Raw genomic sequence first — 20,737 nt, 5'->3', positions numbered from 1 at the left:
CCTACTCACTCTGGGCGGCTTCCAACAAAATATTAAAATACAGTAATGCATCAAACATTAAAAGCTTCCCTAAACAGGGCTGCCTTCAGATATCTTCTAAAAGTCTGGTACTTGTTGTTCTCTTTGACATCTGGTGGGAGGGCGTTCCACAGGGCGGGTGCCACTACCGAGAAGGCCCTCTCCCTGGTTCCCTGTAACTTGGCTTCTCGCAGTGAGGGAACCGCCAGAAGGCCCTCGGAGGAGGACCTCAGTGTCCGGGCAGAACGATGGGGGTGGAGACGCTCCTTCAGGTATACCACACACACACACACACACACACACACACACACACACACGGGGTGGCTGCCTCTGCTCATTCCACTTGCCAACCCCGTCAACCCCTTTGTCTTTCCCTCACACCTGACCAGCCCCTTCCCTTTATAGCTCATCTACCTCCTTGCCTCCCCCCCACAGCCCACCACATCCCCCCCAACTTCCTCAAGCCCCTCCTCTTACTACTGATGCATTTAACAGAGGGAAGGTAGACGCTTCACTCAGCGGTTTGCCAAACCACTTCACTGTATGAAGGGCCTCCTTTCCTCTATTAAACAATTCACTTGGGCCTGCCTGCGACTTCCCATGCTGTAGTTGGCATGGCCACCTACTGGCGGCAAAGCAAACTGCAGAGCGTGACGATACCTTACATTTCTATGTATATAGGAAGATACAGTGTGAATAGTACTGCTACTACCACTACTGATTGAATTGTTACAAGCTTAAAAGTATAAAAGAGTGGTATAAATACTTTAGATAAATAAACATAATGATGCAATTTCGCAGAAGGGAGAAAGTTTACTCTTTTTTTTTTAAAAAAAAGATGAATAAATGCATAACAACCTGCAATTTCCTATAACAAATATTCAGAGACTTCCATAGCATCCTCATTGGCCCTGCTATATGTTTCTGAGTTGTGCCCCCTCCCCATTCCAAACAGGCCTCACCTTATCTCTGTTCTACCACCCATATTCTCCCCCTCCCCGATTCTCCATTCCCCTATGCCTTCTTAATTACAGTCATACCTCAGGTTGCGAACATGATCCGTGAGGGACGCACGTTTGCAACCTACAGCATTCCCAGCCTGAAGCGCTGTGTCTACACATGCGTGTGACGAGATTCAGTGCTTCTGTGCATGCGCGTGACGTCATTTTGTGTTTCTGCGCATGTGCCGAAACCCAGAAGTAACCTGTTCTGGTACAACCCACAAATTCACAACCTGCAGCGTTCGTAACCCGAGGTATGACTGCAGTTTTTTGGGGGTCAGGGGCCAAGATGGCAACAGCTGCAGAATAGAGCATGGAGCCCTGGGAATCCCTTTGCTAACCTGCCCCAGAGTGGCAATGAGGCTGTGGGGGGAAGGGAAGGGATGTGGTGGTCAAGAGAACAGATGCTACCTGCAATTCTCTCGAATTTCTACTGCAGCCTTTGCTTCCTGGTGATGGTCCCTTATGGACACAGAGAACAGTGATCTTGGAAGTCAGGCTTGAATAGAATCATTTGAGGAGAGGTGTGATAGGTTTACGTGATGCCAGCTCTTCCCAAAGGCCTTAGAATATGAGCTGTGCAAAGGGGACGAATATCTGTTTAATGGGATATCTGTTTTTAGGTTTTTAAAAAAGAGGCTCTTTGAAAAGCAGTTGGGGACTCAGAAGTAGCGAGGAAGTCTGTGCTTTGATCTGCAGAACTGGCCCTTTTGCAAGGTTCATTATGCACTTGTAAGAAATCGATCCTTTCGTGTGGCAGCACCTACGTCCCGGAACTCCCTGCCCATTGAAGGTGCCTTCATTGTACTGTGTTCGGCGCCTGATAAAAATGTTTTCCTGCCAGCGGCCTACCCAGGCATGTAACTTTAGTTTGCAATTTTTCACTTTTTCTGGTCATTATTATGAATTACTCGCCCTTCACCCTAAGGCCCCAGATTGGGTTACAACATTAAAATACAGTGGTACCTCGGGTTAAGTACTTAATTCGTTCCGGAGGGCCGTTCTTAACCTGAAACTGTTCTTAACCTAAAGCACCACTTTAGCTAATGGGGCCTCCCACTGCTGCTGTGCTGCCGGAGCACGATTTCTGTTCTCATCCTGAAGCAAAGTTCTTAACCTGAAGCACTATTTCTGGGTTAGCGGAGTCTGTAACCTGAAGCGTATGTAACCTGAGGTACCGCTGTACAAGGGCAGGTTGGGGTGAAAAGGAGGGCGTACAAGCAGTGCAATAGCAAACGAGGATGAATGCATATTGTGGCATAACCTCAGTGCAAAGAAATGGGAATGAATGCTTCACAAAAGCCAGACATAGTCTAACCCAGGCATAGGCAAACTCGGCCCTCCAGATGTTTTGAGACTACAATTCCCATCATCCCTGACCACTGGTCCTGTTAGCTAGGGATGATGGGAGCTGTAGTCCCAAAACATCCGGAGGGCCGAGTTTACCTATGCCTGGTCTAACCTTAGCATTAGCTTTGTGTAGACAAACAAGGATGAATACAAAATAAACAGGATGTGTAGAGGAGTCCCTTCATTTCACTCTTGTATTCTCCTCTCCTGCAGCCATGGGATGGAGGTCTATGTTAGGGTTGGAGGAGAAATATGATTCAGCTGACATATATTTATTTATTTGTACAAATTATACATACTGCTTATATTTAAACAAAACTCTAAGCGGTTTACAAAGGAGAAAGTTCTCAATTCACACTTTCTGAAATGTTATGTAAAACACAACCATTCTTTGAATTTTGCAATCCTCTGGATTTTGCAATACTGTTCGCAGCCAAGTAAAGTGTATGAAAAATTCAAATGCAAGGGTAAAGGGTGCATTAAAATGTATACAGTGGACGCTCGGGTTGCGAATGTGATCCGTGCAGGATGCACGTTCGCAACCCTTAGCAGCGTGTCTGCACACACACGGGCTGCGATTCAGCGCTTCTACGCATGCGCAAAGCACGATTTAGCGCTTCTGTACATGCCCAACTGCTGAAACTCAGAAGTAACCCATTCTGATACTTTCAAGTTTCGGCGGTTCATAACCCAAAAAAAACGCAACCTGAAGCGTCTGTAACCGAGGTATGACTGTATATTAATGAAATAACATTAAAACACAACATTTATGGGGATATGGCTTTGCAAAAGTGTGTGTTAGTATTGTGCAGTGGTTAGAGTATTGGTCTGGGCCACCAGGGTTCAAATTCCTACCCATTGACCTCGGGCCAGACCTAGCCAACCTCACAGGGTGGTTGTGAGAATACAACGGGGAGGAAAGGAACTATGTGTACCAACTTGAGCTCGGAGGAAAGGTGGTATACAGTGGTACCTCGGGTTACATACGCTTCAGGTTACAGACGCTTCAGGTTACAGATTCCGCTAACCCAGAAATAGTACCTCAGGTTAAGAACTTTGCTTCAGGATGAGAACAGAAATTGTGCTCCGGTGGCGTGGCAGCAGCAGGAGGCCCCATTAGCTAAAGTGGTGCTTCAGGTTAAGAACAGTTTCAGGTTAAGTACGGACCTCCAGAACGAATTAAGTACTTAACCCGAGGTACCACTGTACAGTGCTTTTTTTTTGTACCAAAAAATGTTTAGGGGTACTCTCCTTTTTCCAACTCATATTGAAATACTGCCCCTCAATGAGGCCTAACGTGGATTCACAAAATGTCTAGGGGTATGCGTACCCCTGCGTCGTCCCCCCAGAAAAAAACCCACATTGGTGGTATATAAATGTAAACAACAGCAACAACATTGCGCAAAATTGCACACAAACGTGTGTATGCAGTATTAGGAGAAATTCGCTGATGAATTTCCCCTTGAGGACTTGCTTTAAAAAAATACAAAAATACAAAGTGAGCTGTGAATGTGGAGAATTGAACTTGTGACAGGAAAAAAAGGAGACACTAAGAGAAGCAGGAATTGACAGGTTTAACCACCCTTAGTCTTCAGTAGGGCCATGGGACAGTTTCTCATCAGAGGGTGGGGTTGGTGGGGAGACACAGGAAGCAGCTTCAAGGAGAGGGGAGGCCAGCTATGCCTGAGAAAGGAAAGGGTGTCATCCTGTTAACTCAGTATAACAGAGAGAGAGGGGAGGGAAAAGAAAGGGAGAAGGACAAGCCGAAGGGATGGACTGGGGGAATCTCCGATGGTGCTTTCAGCCCTGATCTGATCCTCTTTTACCTCTCCAACTTTCCCCCTTTCTTCTAAGCCAGAACCAGAGGTTTTTTGCCAAACCTTCCCTAAAACTAGAGGGTGGAGGAAGAGGAAATCTGCAACCAGTAGCTCTTTGGAAAATCTGGCGTGGACCAGCTTCTTCCAAATTGTGCCTCCTGCACAATAGCGCCTCCTAGTGCCATACTGGTGCCAGTAGTGAAGCCCCTGCCTCCCCTCCCCAGGAACGCCACTCTGCTCTCAAGCGGGGGGGGGGGGGGAGGAGAGAGGAATATATATATTGGTTATTTCTTCCCTTCCACCTAATGTTTTTCTCTCCCCCCCCCCCCCAATAACAGAACCTAGAAGTGAATGATGGGCTGTTTTAAAAAGGATGTGGCTTGTGGCCAGCCAGTCTCCCATTCATTGGAGTGCACAGAGGTTTATTGTGCTGTTTCAAGTCCACACCCACCTGCATCGCTCTCTTGGCAGTTTCCTGTCTGTAAGTCAGGGGAGTCAAGAGTCACGGCTGAGGAGCTGAGCTCAATGAGATTCTGAGCCTCCTTCGCTCCCAGGATTCGTCAGTCTTAGCTACACAAGAATATACGTCCATTATATTTGTGAATGTGCTATTGTTGTGTTATACCTATTGGCTGAAGTTAACTTTTTCTGTTAAAACACACAGACTATTACAGTCATACCTCAATTTGAATGTGCTTCGGGTTCAGCGCATTCGAGTTGCGCTCCGTGGCAACCCGGAAGTAATGGAGCGCATTACTTCCGGGTTTCACCACTCGTGCATGCGCGGTAGCAGCAAAACGCAACCCGCGCATGCGCAGATGTGCCATCGCATCTTGTGTTCCGTTCAGGATGCGAACGGGGCTCCAGAACGGATCCCGTTCGCATCTCGAGGTACCACTGTATTTGGATTTGGATTCATGGATTGTTTTATTGATTGCTGTGCCATCCCTTGATGACACATCTAAATGCGTAGGAAATAAATCCATTAAAAATATAAAACTTACCCGCTTGAGAACCCAGGAGTCCTGGAAGGTGAGAGAGCAGGTCAACTGTTAGGTCTGAACATCGACCGATGGTCTGACTAGCATAAGGGTTCAAGTCTATGTGGAAGTTATATTCCTTTTATCCAGGCAGGCTGTGATGTAACTCTGCGAAGAAGGAAAATGCAATTTGCACATGTTCAGAGGCACCCTCAGCACATCACTACACAAGCCCCAGGGCTGGGGCATGTCTCAGCAGAAATGATGTGCCAAAGATGAAGCTATACAACAACAGAAATGAATATGAGGAGGAAACAGCTTGTTCTTAACTGGGAAAGGCAATTATTTACAATTTGGTCTTGCACACAGAATAAGAGGAATAGCCTTTCTTGCACTTAGTTTTGCTGTCCATTTAAAATGTCAGTTTTTGAGTAACGCACATGCTCTTACCATGAAGAAAAGTTTTATGTCACTAAAAACTGTGCTTGCTTTTTATGCAACAGAAGGTGGTTCAATCTACATATTTTGGACATTTTGAAAGGGGTGTCGCTCGGTGGTCCTAGCTTCAGTCCCTGGCAACTCCAGGGAGGACAGGGAAAAACTTTCTGCCTGATCTCCTGGGAAGCTGCTGCCAGTTTGTGCTGACAATACTGAACTAGATGCACCAGTGGTTTGACTCACTGCAAAACCGCTTCCTATGCTCCTGTTCGTCTGTGTGGTGATGGTATATGAAGTGTAAAAGCTTGTTTATACAACTGCTGTATCCAACTGCCATTCAGAGGTTACTTTATCCATAAGGGAACTGTTATCTCCCCACCTTCTAACTACCAAGTGGGTTTTCTTACATACCACACGGCACTAAATGGGTATCTATACTACTACAGTGGTACCTCGGTTTAAGAACAGTCCTGTTTACGAACTCCACAAAAACGGAAGCAGTGTCCTGGTCTGAGAACTTTACCTCGGTCTAAGAACAGAATCTGAAAGGTGGAAGGGCACCAGCAGCAGGAGGCCTCATTAGGGAAAGCGTGCCTCAGTTTAAGAATGGTTTCAGTTTAAGAACGGACTTCTGGAACCGATTAAGTTCATAAACTGAGGTACCACTGTAATGTTATAACAGTCACTTTGTTGTTTAGTCGTTTAGTCGTGTCCGACTCTTCGTGACCCCCTGGACCAGAGCACGCCAGGCACTCCTGTCTTCCACTGCCTCCCGCAGTTTGGTCAAACTCATGCTGGTAGCTTCAAGAAGACTGTCCACCCATCTCGTCCTTTGTCTTCCCCTTCTCCTTGTGCCCTCCATCTTTCCCAACATCAGAGTCTTTTCCAGGAAATTTTCTCTTCTCATGAGGTGGCCAAAGTATTGGAGCCTCAGCTTCAGGATCTGTCCTTCCAGTGAGCACTCAGGGCTGATTTCCTTCAGAATGGAGAGGTTTGATCTCCTTGCAGTCCATGGGACTCTCAAGAGTCTCCTCCAGCACCAGTATTCAAAAGCATCAATTCTTCGGCGATCAGCCTTCTTTATGGTCTAGCTCTCACTTCCATACATCACTACTGGGAAAACCATAGCTTTAACTACACGAACCTTTGTCAGCAAGGTGATGTCTCTGCTTTTTAAGATGCTGTCTAGGTTTGTCACTGCTTAATTATGGGAATTGTAGTTTGCTGCAGAGGCTAAGAATTCTCTGTTGGGGACCCGCAGCGAGCCGCAATAGAACAATGATTCCCAGGGCTTGCCAGACTGAGGAGACGGCATTTACGCCTGTCTAAGAAAGCAGCAGTGATATGCCCTGAGACTATCAAAATGAGAGGCCGGCCTCCCTAAAGAAGCAGAATCATTTCTGTAAATTGAATCTCACCCTTCCTCCAGGGAGCCTCCTAGCCTCACAAGAATCCTGTGGGACAGGCCAGGCTGGGAAATGGCAGCTAGCTACATGTGAGCAGAAGCAAGGGCTTAAGGTAATACATGTATGTATATACCATGTTTGCATCTCGCCCTTCCTCTTAAAGGCAGCTCCCAGCACATTCACATTAAAGTACCTTTGGCTCCTTAACCTTTGCCTCCTTGCATTGCGACGAGTTTGTAGAACGGACACAGCTACACCCCCTCCATTTTACAGCTATAGATGTTGGAAAAAATCACAGCAAACGCCTATATTTACAAAACAGGAAGGAGCGGCATGGCTGAACGTGGGAGGAATCCAGGTCTCCCTGATCTGGGTGCAAAACTCGACTCCACCCTCGGCACGCCTATTCAGAAATAAGCCCCACTTTCATTTCCCCCAGGCCAGGAAAGCCAGCAAGGAAGCAGCTTGTACAGGGAGCCGATACAGGAGCTGGCTTTGCCACCTCTTCCTGACTCTCATTAAAGATTTGCTCCAGGAAATATCTGGCGCAAGTGCAATTTCCATATACTTCTCCTCCCAACTCCTGAGGACCCTCCTAGGCAGCAAGTGGGGAGCTTTGGCAGGGATTGGAGTTGACTGATGGCTTGCCATCTGCTTTGTTCCTGTGGGTCTGGAGGAGATGGGGTGGGTGTGAGAGAGAAAGCTAGCCAGGAAACCTCCAGCCCTAGGGGCAGGTATGTCTGGATCTGATAGCTCCTCAGCATCATTAGCTCTGTGTGGAGATCTGCTGGAGGGCCCAGCTCGCCTTGCTCATCAGGACCTGAGGTCTGGACAAGGCTGAACCCTGACACGCATTGCATCCAATGGGACTTACTCCCAGGCAAATGTGCTTAGGATTGCAGCTGTAGCCCTGTGCGCTTTGCTGGTTCTCGGCGTGTATTATTATTATTATTATTTACTAAATTTGTTAGTCGCTTTATCTTGCCCAAGGAAACACAAAGCGACTTACAGCAGTACCTCGGTTCTCAGACTTAATCCGTTCTGGAAGTCCATTCCAAAACCAAAGCGTTCCAAAACCAAGGTGCACTTTCCCATAGAAAGAAATGCAAAACGGATTAATCCGTTCCAGACTTTTAAAAACAACCCCTAAAACAGCGATTTAACATGAATTTTACTATCTAAAGAGACCATTGATCCATAAAATGAAAGCAATAATCAATTAAAAAGGTAAAAGTTAAAGGACCCCTGACTGTTCAGTCCAGTTGCGAACGACTCTGGGGTTGCGGCACTCATCTCACTTTACTGGCCGAGGGAGCCGACGTTTGTCCGCAGACAGTTTTTCCGGGTCATGTGGCCAGCATGACTAAGCCGCTTCTGGCGAAACCAGAGAAGCACACGGAAACGCCTTTTACCTTCCCGCCAGAATGGTACCTATTTATCTACTTGCACTTTGACGTGCTTTCGAACTGCTAGGTTGGCAGGAGCAGGGACCGAGCAACGGGAGCTCACCCCGTCACAGGGATTCGAACTGCCGACCTTCCGACCGGCAAGCCCTAGGCTCAGTGGTTTACACCACAGCGCCACCCACTGTACTATGAAATAAATAAGACAGTATTGTAGATGATAAAAAAATATTATTATTTTCTTACCTGCACTGATGATAGTCATTGTTTGGATGAGGAGGCTTCTATCCATTTCCGCAGTCACACAGTCAATCAACCAGTAGCTGAACTGGGTTCCACACAGTCACAAAAACAAATTAACCGAAAAAGCCTCAAAAACAAAAACGCAAAATAAATAGCAAAAACAAAAGTGCCAAACTTAATCTATTCCTGAAGTCTGTTTGACTTCCAAAATGTTCGAAAACCAAGGCGCAGCTTCTGATTGGTTCAGGTGCCCTGGAAAACAATAGCCGACAGCCGCATTGGACGTTTGGCTTCCGAAAAACGTTCGAAAACCGGAACACTTTCGGGTTTTCGGCATTTGAGAATCAATGAGTTTGAGAACCAAGGTACTATTGTACAACCAACCCCGCCATGGATACCTCAAACCAAGGGTGGGGGGATAGAAATACATTAAAAACATTCCACCCACTTTGAAAGGCCAGAGATAAAGGCCAAAGGTCTGGTTACAGAGGAAGGTTTTCGCCTGGCACCTAAAGATATATACAGTGGTACCTCAGGTTACATACGCTTCAGGTTACAGACTCCGCTAACCCAGGTCTCCTAACAGGTAACCCAGGCCTCCTAACAGGTAAACGGTGTTTCTGTGTGCTGCTCTGGTTCGCCAGAAGTGGCTTTGTCATGCTGGCCACATGACCCGGAAGCTGTACGCCGGCTCCCTTGGCCAATAAAGCGAGATGAGCGCCACAACCCCAGAGTCGGCCACGACTGGACCTAATGGTCAGGGGTCCCTTTACCTTTACCTTTACCAACTCTCAGCACTCACAACAAACTGCAGTTCCTGAGATTCTTTGGGGGAAGCCATGTCTGTTCGAAGCGGTGTGAAACTGCTTTAAATGCGCAGTCCAGATGGTGCCACTGGTCACCCAGACAGGGTTAGCTTTCTTTCTGAGGGGCTCCTGCTGAATCCTGTCAGAATGAGCAATAGCAGAGGCAGTGTTTCCCAAACTTGGCTCTCCAGCTGTTTTCAGACTACAAATCACCCCGGTCTTGCTAGCTAGGGATGATGGGAGTTGTAGTCCAAAACCAGTGGAGACCCAAGTTTGGGAAACACTGGGCTAGACGTTCCCTCCAAAGGATGGGAAGAAGCTGCGGCGCTCCAGATGCGGTTGGACTCCAGCTCCCGTCAGGCCCAGCCAGCGGTCAGGGGTTGATGGCAGTTGGAGTCCAGTCACATCTGGAGAGCCAAAGGTTCTTCGTGCCCCAGTTCTGCACTCAAGGCATGCATCCTTGCTTGTTCGCAGGCCTTTCCCTTCCGACACAGACACATAAACATCATCGTGACAGGCATTTTAGTAACAATATGGGGTAGCAATCATAACTGTGGTAGTAATTATTTTTGCAATAACAAGAACAAGGGGATGAAACACAATGGAAGAGTCAATAAAACTGGAGCAAGAGGATTTTTGTGTTCTTTTCTCCGAAGGAAAATAGCTCAAAAGGCCTAGCCAGCCCAGTTGTGGGAGCGGGAATACTAGCTGGATATTGTGAGAAGTTTACAAGCAGGGCAAGATTGCTGTTTAACCCCCAACAAGAGGTGTTCTGTTTCTAAATGTACAGCTTGCACTTAGGTGTCCTCGATAAATTTGTCTTGTCTTGTCTTTATTTTTTTAAGGCAGCATGTTGTGGCAACGAATCCCACAAGCTTGTTAGATGCTGCATGGAGAAGTAACCCTTTCTCTGCCGGTCCCAAATCCACTAAGAAGTCAAATTCAAGGCCTGGCTCCAAATTTCCGTGCTTGGGAAGAGAAGTTCTTAACCATTCTCTCCACACCAGTTCTAGAAACCTCCAGCACCCATCTTTTAGTTATGTAAACGAAGCCTATCGATTAGAAGGCCATAAATTACCCCCCCCCCACACACACTTTTTAAGGTGTACATTTAGGCAAGCTTTTTTTAAAAGAAAAACGCTCCTGAAAACGTAACTCATGAATGCAACAAATGTAGGCCTTTGCAAAGTGTGAAATGTGCAAGTATGCTTTGCCAGAGAGAGCTATACAGTGGTACCTCGGGTTAAGAACTTAATTCGTTCTGGAGGTCCGTTCTTAACCTGAAACCGCTCTTAACCTGAAGCACCACTTTAGCTAATGGGGCCTCTCGCTGCTGCCGTGTGATTTCCGTTCTTATCCTGAGGTAAAGTTCTTAACCTGAGGTACTATTTCTGGGTTAGTGGAGTCTGTAACCTGAAGCATCTGTAATCTGAAGCGTCTGTAACCCGGGGTACCACTATATTGGCTACAGCTCTCAGCTGAGTGTTACTTGTGACAAACCCAGGTTTCTAGAAACTAAGAGGAAAATGGGAAAGCGGCTTCATACTGAAATGGAGGGTTAGTGCATCCAGCTCAATATTGTCAACAATGAGTGGCAGTGTAGGCTCCCAAGGGTTTGAGACTCTCCCAGTCCTAGATGGAGATGGTGGGGGGTGGGGACTGAACCTGGGACCTTCTGCTTGTGGAGCAGACACTGCCCCCCACCAATCTAGGGCCCTTCCCGTTTGAGCCATACAATGCGTGAAACAGCCCAGTCGTTTTTATTTCTGCCAAAACTATCTCCCTGCCCCCAGCAGTGATGTATGGAAGTGAGAGCTGGACCATAAAGAAGGTTGATCGCTGAAGAATTGATGCTTTTGAATTATGGTGCTGGAGGAGACTCCTGAGAGTCCCATGGACTGCAAGAAGATCAAACCTCTCCATTCTGAAGGAAATCAGCCCTGAGTGGTCACTGGAAGGACAGATCCTGAAGCTGAGGCTCCAATACTTTGGCCACATCAGGAGAAGAGAAGACTCCCTGGAAAAGACCCTGATGTTGGGAAAGATGGAGGGCACAAGGAGAAGGGGACGGCAGAGGACAAGATGGTTGGACAGTGTTCTCGAAGCTACAAACATGAGTCTGACCAAACTGCGGGAGGCAGTGGAAGACTGGAGTGCCTGGCGTGCTCTGGTTCATGGGGTCACGAAGAGTCGGATACGACTAAACAACAACAACATCTCCCTGCCCCTCGAGAAAAGTGCTTTACGTTGGCCAGAATAAGCTTGGGAGACGGAGCCCCCATGCCTCCGGGAGACTCTACCCTCAGCTCAACAGGACTGGCAGGCTTTTGTAACATAGCCAGAGCCTGAGAAACCTGTTGGACCAGCCGCAATGGGGCAAACAGTGTCGCTTACGTCGCTGTAGCCCATGGAAAGAGGCGGGCCACTTTTATGCTTTAAAACAGGGATGGTATGTCAGGGGGTGGGGCAGAAGCCTGTGGCCCTTGGGAAGCTGCTGGCACTGCCTTGCCCACCTGCCCCAGCCAGAGGGGTCAGCGGGGAAGGACCATGGGAGCTGCAGTGCGCTGCAAACATCTGGAGACCCACAGATTCCCCCACATTTTGAGGGGGAGGGGGACAAGCTATCAATTGAGTGTCCTCCGTAGCTACAAGGGGTTGGGGGGCTAGCTGGGTTTTTGCCCCGGGTGAAGCCTCCAGAGGGGCCTCCCAGCTGGGTGGGTGGTGCGTGCCAAACTTACTACTACTACTATTATTATTATATTTATACTTTTCAGGTTTAAACATTTCACTGATTTTACAATCATTTTGATATTTCAAAGCTTGATTTCCTCCCCCCTCTTTCTGCGGTTCCTTAAATTAATTTTTAATATCTCCTGCATAACCAAAGTAACTTATTTGCTCATTCATTCACCTTCTTCAAATATATACTCTTATGAAACTGCAGGTTATTACAAGAATCCTGCCAGTGTTCTTATCTGTTTACAACTTATCTGTCAATGTTCAATAAACCATTTCCATCCTGTTATAAAAAGTTTGTCATCTTGATTTCTTATTCTTCCGCTAAATTTTGCCATTTCTGCATATTCCGTAAGTTTTTGTATCCGTTTTCTTTCCATTTTGGGGCAAGTCACATTCTTGCTGTTGTAGTCGCATACATGAATAAGTTTCTATACAGTTTCTGAGCACAATTCAAAGTGTTGGTGTTGACATTTAAAGCCCTAAACGGCCTTGGACCAGTATACCTGAAGGAGCATCTCCACCCCCATCGTCCAGCCCAGACACAGAGGTCCAGCTCCGAGGGCCTTCCGGCAGTTCCTTAACTGAGAGAAGTGAGGTTTCAGGGGACCAGGCAGAGGGCCTTCTCGGTAGTGGCACCCACCCTGTGGAACGCTCTCCCATCAGATGTCAAAGAGATAAACAACTACCTGACATTTAGAAGACATCAGGGAACTTTTTAATGTGTGACATTTTAATGTATTTTTAATCTTTGTTGGAAGCTGCCCAGAGTGGCTGGAGAAACCCAGCCAGATGGGCAGGGCACAAATAATAAATTATTATTAAGGGTAAAGGTACCCCTGCCCGTACGGGCCAGTCTTGACAGACTCTAGGGTTGTGCGCTCATCTCACTCTAGAGGCTGGGAGCCAGCGCTGTCCGCAGACACTTCCGGGTCACGTGGCCAGCGTGACGAAGCTGCTCTGGTGAACCGGCACCAGAGCAGCACACGGAAACGCCGTTTACCTTCCTGCTATAAAGCGGTCCCTATTTATCTACTTGCACTTAAGGGTGCTTTCGAACTGCTAGGTGGGCAGGAGCTGGGACCGAACGACGGGAGCTCACCCCGCCGCGGGGATTCGAACCGCCGATCATGCGATCGGCAAGTCCTAGGTGCTGAGGTTTTACCCACAGCGCCACCCGCTTCCCTAAATAATAATAATAATAATAATTATTATTATTATTAAAGTCAGGCATAGCCAAACTCGGCCCTCCAGATATTTTGGGACTACAATTCCCATCATCCCTGACCACTGGTCCTGTTAGCTAGGGATGATGGGAGTTGTAGTCCCAAAACATCTGGAGGGCCGAGTTGTCGCCATGCCTGGTTTAAGTAGCCCCTATAAATCCCAAAGTGACATGGGTGGTGCTGTGGGTTCAACCACAGAGCCTAGGACTTGCTGATCAGAAGGTCAGCGGTTCGAATCCCCGCGACGGGGTGAGCTCCCGTTGCTCGGTCCCTGCTCCTGCCAACCTAGCAGTTCGAAAGCACATCAAAGTGCAAGTAGATAAATAGGTACTGCTCCAGCAGGAAGGTAAACGGCGTTTCCGTGCGCTGCTCTGGTTCTCCAGAAGCGGCTTAGTCATGCTGGCCAATAAAGCGAGATGAGCGCCGCAACCCCAGAGTCGGTCACGACTGGACCTAATGGTCAGGGGTCCCTTTACCTTTATAATTCCCAAAAGAAAGGCTGCTGGGTTTTGTGTTTTGTGTTTGTTTTTTTAAAAACGTTATTTTAAACATCCTTTTCATTTCATTATACACCATTTCCGAGTAAGCTTTCACCTTACTACCAGACCACCACAACTGTGCGTGCCAAACTTTGACCCAGGTGAAATGAAGCCTAGTTTCCCCTCTGCTTTTAGGGCTTAAGGAAGAGGCTGAGAAAGTGGAAAAGGGGCAACGGGAGCGAAATCGGAGGAGAGGGCGAAGCGAAGGAGGTTGGCGCAAGAGAGAATCCCACCCCGCGGCTGCTCCACGGCCCCCCAGCCGGGGCTGGTCCTCTCTCTCTCTCTCTCTCTCTCCCTCCCTTCCTTCTCTCCCTCCGCCCGCGCTCTGCTCCCATCCGCCCATCCTCGGTGACTCACGGCTCGCCCGGGCTCAGTTCCTGGGCGTGGCCCGGAACGGCGGAGGGAAGTTGCTTGAAGTTGCGAGAGGCTTTGCTCTTCTTTCTCTTTTTGAGCCGATCGGCGCGGCCTGTCGTCCTCTCCCTTCAATCCACCGAAACTTCTCCTTTACACCCCCAAAGCAGCTTCCCTCCCTCCCGCCCCCCAACCCCAGCGCGCCCAGCCTCCCTCGAGATGGCCGAGGAGCAGCCCCAAGTCGAGCTCTTCGTCAAGGTAAGAGCAACGCTGCGCCCTGCGCGCCCTTTCCTGCGCCTCCTTTCCTTGCGGGGAATCGGGGAGCGTGGAAGCTGGAAAATCATATATATACGAGCTCCCTCTCCGGGGGAAAGACGCATCCGATCCTCCTTGGCCGCCACCCTCTCCTCACTTTCCTCCCTGGCTGGGAGAAGAAGCCCCCGCCGCGCCCTTTTTGGGCAGGCTTCTGTTTTCCTTTCTTGCTTTTCTTAAAAATACTTCCCCTGGCGGTTATCTGTCTGGTTATCTCGGCGCCTCGTAGCGTGAGAATGGCCGAGAGTTAAAAAAACAAACAAACACAAAACTTTCGTTGAAGGCGCTTGGCTTGAGGGGGGGGGGGGCGGAGAGGGGAAAGCCGCTTTTCTGTTGCAGCCGGAGAGAAACAAAGAAACATGTGGTAACTCTGAAAATAAAGAAGGGGTAAAGGCTGCCCAAAACTGTGGTTGGCATGTCTTTAATGTTAAACTCTGGACCTGGTTGTTTTAAGTGCAGGATGATGGGCATTGCCACATTTGGGTTGGCGAGGGAGGTGCCCGTTTTGCTGAGTTTCTGCCCCAAGTCCTAGAGGGTGCTGCTGGTTGGAAATTGCTTTCCTGCAGTATTTTTTTTATATAAAAAACCTCTTTATTTGCTGTCAATCTTATTTTGGAAATTGCTTTCCTGCAGTTGTGTGTGTGGTTAAAAAAAAACAACTTTTTTTGCTATCAATCTTATTTTGGAAGTGGCAGTGGCAAGTTAGAAAAGAGGTGGGAGAGGGTTTTATTTATATTAAATTTGCGTCCCGTTTCCCCCCCCCCCTGACTTTTCCACCAAGAACCACAAAGTGATGTAAAAATGGTTCCAGCCCCACATCTTTCCCTCCTCTTGCCACAGCCTTGTGCAGTAGGTTTGGCCGAGAGGCAGTAGTAATTGCCATGAGGTCACTCAATGCACTGAGTCAAACTCTAGTCTTCCAGGTCCTGGTCTGACACTCTTAGCCACGCTGCATGACGAGGGCATTTGGCATTTCTGGCACAGATCCATTGCCCTGGAGCTGCGTGGAAAGGGTGTTCCGAAAGGCAAGGCAAACCCATCCCCTTTTTGATGAAGTTGCGGTGGTCCCATGTCTTCTGTGCTTCTGGTCCATAGATGGCCAACTCGCTTGTGCAGGAAGGGGTGTGGTATCTCTAGACAGGAGCAGGAGGACTCGTGGGCCAGGATGTGGTGTGGAGGTTCAGGTCTGCATGCTTCTTCAGCACTCTGAAAGTAAAGGAAGGCAGGAGGCAGCTTCATACCAGGTCTGTCTGGTTTGGCATTGTCTGCACGGACTGGCAGCAGTTCTGCAAGGCTCCAGGCAAAAATATCTTCCAGTCCTATCTGGAGATGCCGGGGACCTTCTGCATTCTTGACCCACTGAGCTATGGCTCTTCCCTAAGGAATCAGTATGATCTTGTACATTGGACTTGGGAAGCCGCCTAGGACTGAATCAGGCTTCTAGTCCCATCTTCACCCTGCTGCCAAGATCTCAGGTCTTCCCCATCACCTCTTAACCCGAGGCTACGTTTAGGTGAAGCTTTTGGGGACTGGACATTGGCATGCACTGCATCTAAGCCAAGTTACAGGGAACCAGGCAGAGGGCCTTCTCGGTAGTGGCACCCGCCCTGTGGAACACCCTCCCACCAGATGTCAAAAAGAAAAACAACTACCAGACTTTTAGAAGACATCTGAAGGCAACCCTGTTTAGGGAAGCTTTTAATGTTTAATAGGTTATTGTATTTTAATATTCTGTTGGAAGCCACACAGAGTGGATGGGGAAGCCCAGCCAGATGGGCGGGGTATAAATAATACATTATTATTATTATTATTATTAGGCCCCTCCCCATGAGGCAAGGCGTGGTGGTGTCTCTGTTCTGCCTTCTTAAATCGGTACCCTCCTCCTGCCTCCATTGCTTCCTTCTATTCTGGCCTTTGGGGATCCTTTGGTAAGCTGAAGGGTTAGTTGCTTCCCATGTTTGCACCAGCTGGCTCAGTGTCCAGACTTGCACTGTGAGCAAGGTAGGGCCTGTTGCAACCCTGTGTGGTGGGAATGTGCTGTGAGGCAACCTTGGTCCTCTTTTGATTTGTGGCTCCGCAGCCTGCTAGGCCATGAGTGCTTTTGAGTTGCATATGTATATTTGTTTGTTTCAATCAGGAATGCGGGGCCTTCACCTTGGGAGCCAATTGTGGCCTTCTAAGCCTGGCCTCAATGTGCCCTTGGACACTGGTCATGCTTCCGTGGATGGGGGAAAGAGAGGGCTGGCTGTGCGAGCAGCTTGTGTGGAAACAAGCCTACCTCACAAAGGCAAATTTGACATTCATTGCATCGCATATTCCTGCATTGCAGGGGAGTTGGGCTACCTCGTGGGTCGGCAAACTAAGGCCCAGGGGCCGGATCAGGCCCAATTGCCTTCTGGGTCTGGCCTGCGGACGGTCCGGGAATTGCCGCGTGGATCACCAGCACACACGTTCTTTCCCTCTCCCTCCCTCAGTGGTGGCGGTGCCTCCGCCTCCTCCCTCCCTCCTCCTGGCTTCTCCCCGCCCTGCCTAGAGGAGGAAGGGGGCTGGGCTTTGTTGGTGCCAGCAGCAGCAGCGCTTGAGCAGCCGCCATTTTAAGGAGCCCCTCTCTGGAGCCCTTCCGTGCGCCTCTCATAGTCTACCCCGCCGCCCCAGTCCCTGCTGCTCACAAGACACAGGTAAGCAGCCACTGGGGCTCATGGCGCTCTTGCATCATCCCCCCCCCCAAATATGGTCCGGTCGCCCACAAGGTCTGAGGCACAGTGGACTGGCCCCTTGCTGAAAAGGTTTGCTGACCCCTGGGCTAGATTATTTTCAAATTCTCTACAATTCTATGAATCTATGGACCTTCTTTTGCTCTGGCCACGACCACCGCTGGTGTGTTGCCCTCAGAAGGGAATGTGGCCTTCAGCCTGGAAAAAGTTCCCCCACCCCTGCCTTAATTCTAAAAGAGAGAAGTGTAGGTGCCTGTGAAATACGTTCTTCTCGCCCCCAGTTTTCTCCTCCCGTTGCCAAGTGTGAAGCCACAAGGCTCCTGCCACTCCTAGTAAGACTCACTGTGCCATTTCCATGCTCACCTTTCAGTGTTTTCCATCAGCTGCTGCTTCTCTTCGCATCCCCCCTCCTCCCCGGTGACATCCCTCATCTTACAAGGGCACCAGGTGGGTGTTGCCCCTCAACCCCCCACTGAGCATATCACCCTCTAGGCGTTTCTTCCGCAGCGCCATCGATGCCTTGCCTCTCCTGTCCAGTGAGTCGCTATATTTTTGTTAAACAATTAAATGGGCCTGTGGTCCAGGTATGCATGATGAAAGCGCAAATCGCTTTGTGCAATTGCGGCAAATGCCACAAAAAAGTATCTGTTTTGTTGCAGTTCTATTTTCAGTGGAGTGCGCCATTTTTGAAATCTGAATGAGCCACTGTTCTCATGTTTCATCTCCCTTATTCACTGCGCCTCAGTTGACGATCTCTTTGCCTCTGTGCTCTGTAACATGGAACACATATGAAGCTGCCTTATGTATTGAGTCAGAATACAAGTCTATCTAGCCTGGTGCTTGTTTTTATTTCATATACTATATCGCTGCATATTTAGCTCTCCTTTCTCTTCCCAAATGCTTGGGGCATCATACCTAGTCCTGCTACTCCCCATGTTATCCTGACAGCAACCTTGCAAGTTCGGTTAGGCTGAGAGGCAGTGATTAGATCAGGGTCACATGGTGGAGCAGGGATTTGAACCCTGCTCTCCCAGGCCCTAGACTGGCACTCTAACCCAGGCACAGCCAAACTTGGCCCTCCAGCTGTTTTGGGACTACAATTCCCATCATCCCTGACCGCTGGTCCTGTTAGCTAGGGATGATGGGAGTTGTAGTCCCAAAACAGCTGGAGGGCCAAGTTTGGCCATGCATGTTCTAACCACTATGCCGGAGGTGTTGTCTGGTTGTGTTGCTTCCCTGAAGCATTTGGCAACATGCAGTTCTTCCTGTACTCCTGTCCTGGCAACCCACCCACCCTCTTGCCTGCCTTCATGTTAAGACCCTCCACCCATTCCTAGCTCATGTCTGGCAGCTCTTTTCTCAAGCAGGCAGAGTTAAGACAAAGCACCACCTTTGGAGCTTTTAATTTCCGAAGCTCATTACAGTTTTTTAGTGTCCGGAGCTCATTAAGCTTTCAAGCTCTGTCGCTTTTTGAGTTATTCTGCAAGCTGGCGGGTTTCTTCTGATCCGTGGGTTCGCAGTAGGACGTAACCTCTGCTAAAGGTCCTGAGGGCAGGCAGCAGTGGCTTTTAAATCCCAACTGGACCCGGGATGAGGGTCATATTCCCAGGCCATTCAGGTATTAAAACAACTGGCCTGCGTGCCTGAAATTGGGAGACTGGGGTTCTGTGACCTTTACCTCCTTACCTTTCAGAATGGTGCAGGGATGGACACGATACTGACAAAAAGGGTGAGGGGTGTTAACTGCTTTGTGGCTTAGGGCCCTTGTATTTACGGGACCACCTCTCCTGGTATGCCCCGCAGAGGACCTTAAGGTCCATGAATAACCGTAGTTTAGAGGTCCCGGGCCCTAAGGAAGTCAGACTGTCCTCCACCAGGGCCAGGGCCTTTTCAGTGATGGCTCCGACCTGGTGGAATGCTCTGTCCCATGAGACTAGGGCCCTGCAGGATTTAACCTCCTTCTGTCGAGCCTGCAAGAGCTATTCCGCCTGACCTTTAATTTGAATTCAGCCTGATCTTTTATTTCCCTTCCCTCCCCCTCCCCTTTTATGAAGATCACCCGCTCTGAGACCCCACAGCTAATTCTCCCCTGGCCTCCTTGCTGGCCCAAGTAGGACTAATTCAGCCAGCTAGCCCTGGTGACTATCTAATGCTTATTCGATGGATTTCCCCTAAATTGATTTCTGAACTTTGAATTTTATTCTTATTCATGTTTTTATACTGTATTTTATGCTGCTTTTACAATTAAGTGTTTTAAATTTGTTGTTAGCCGCCCTGCGCCCTGAGTTTTTTGTACCGGGAAGGGCGGGGTGTAAAGAAAAAAATATTATTTATTATGTAAGCACCCCAGAATAATCTGGCTGACAATTGTTGGGAACAGGGTGTTTGGCTGCATGGACTTTGTGTCAGGGCCATGCAGGATATTTGAATCTTCCTTTTCTTTTCACTTTAACACACCAAGAAAGACAATTATCCGTATACATCAACACAAAAGAAAACGAAAAATAATATACCAAAGAGTAATCACAAAATGTTGAAATAAAAATGGCCTTTTTCTGTAGACCCGACTTCCCGTCCAGGCGACGGAGTAAGGATCTTTGCATGTTCTTATGCCTTACTGCCTCTTTCAGCTTCCCCTGGTTTTGTTTCCAGGTTTCCCTCATAAGAAGAGGTCTTCTGGACCAGGCCAAAGACCTAGTCCAGCCTCTTGTTCCCATAGCAACCAGCCAGATGCCCATAGGTAAAACACAGCCACTGTGTGTAGTATCTAGTGGTAGTCTTATCCACCATTTTTGTCTAATATTCTTTTTAAAACCATCCAGTTGGTACCCGTCACTCTCTCTTTTGGGACCCGATTCCTTAGTTTAAGGATGCGCTGTGTGAATAACTGCTTTCTTTTGTCTGTCCTGAGCTTTCCAGCATTCCACCAGGTTCTGGCATTATGAGAGAGGGAGAAATCCTTACCCACTTTTCCTATACTGCTCAAAATCTTACACATCTCTGCCATGCTCCCTTAACCTAGAAGACTAATCTCCGGGCCTGACAAAATAGCTTGGTTTGTCTCCTGGGTGGCTACAAAAATTTTATAAACGTATTCAGGAGTATATGAATCCTCAGTAGCCAGAAATGAGATACTGCAGTGTACGGTGTACTGTAGTTTTCCGTGTATAAGACTAGTTTGTTTCTTTAAAAATTCTGCTAAAAAATGAGGGTTGTCTTATACATGGGTAGTGGTTAGTTTGGTTGCTGCTAGCAGCTATTGTGCATGTTACTGGTTGCTGCATCAATGGGTGGTGTTGATTGGCTGACGCTGCGGCAATTTCGTGGGCGATTGGCATCTTATGCCAGCGATGGGACAGACGAGAGGTGGATTTTGCGACGCGTGCGGGTGAGCGAT

The 20,737-nt window shown here is 48.4% G+C and overlaps 2 protein-coding genes across 3 annotated transcripts in view; one reads left to right on the top strand and one right to left on the bottom strand.

Moving 5' to 3' along the window:
* LOC310757070 (uncharacterized protein) overlaps window positions 1-20,737 on the bottom strand; it is a 179,530-nt gene that overhangs the window by 7,249 nt on the left and 151,544 nt on the right. The window lies entirely within an intron of this gene.
* CLIC1 (chloride intracellular channel 1) overlaps window positions 14,302-20,737 on the top strand; it is a 38,010-nt gene continuing 31,574 nt past the window's right edge. The window contains exon 1 of one of the 2 annotated variants that reach the window (XM_083602454.1): window positions 14,302-14,572. In XM_083602454.1, the coding sequence (XP_083458580.1) occupies window positions 14,534-14,572 (39 nt within the window). In that variant the 5' untranslated portion in view covers window positions 14,302-14,533. Of the gene's footprint in view, window positions 14,573-17,840; window positions 17,877-20,737 lie in introns of those variants that run through there. The other variant, XM_083602455.1, reaches the window with a different exon arrangement.

Source organism: Podarcis filfolensis (assembly GCF_964270895.1).
Source record: "Podarcis filfolensis genome assembly, chromosome: 2".
NCBI classification, from domain to species: Eukaryota; Metazoa; Chordata; class Lepidosauria; order Squamata; family Lacertidae; genus Podarcis; species Podarcis filfolensis.
Note: the sequence above shows the minus strand (reverse complement) of the source record. Positions and strands in the feature narration are given on the sequence as shown.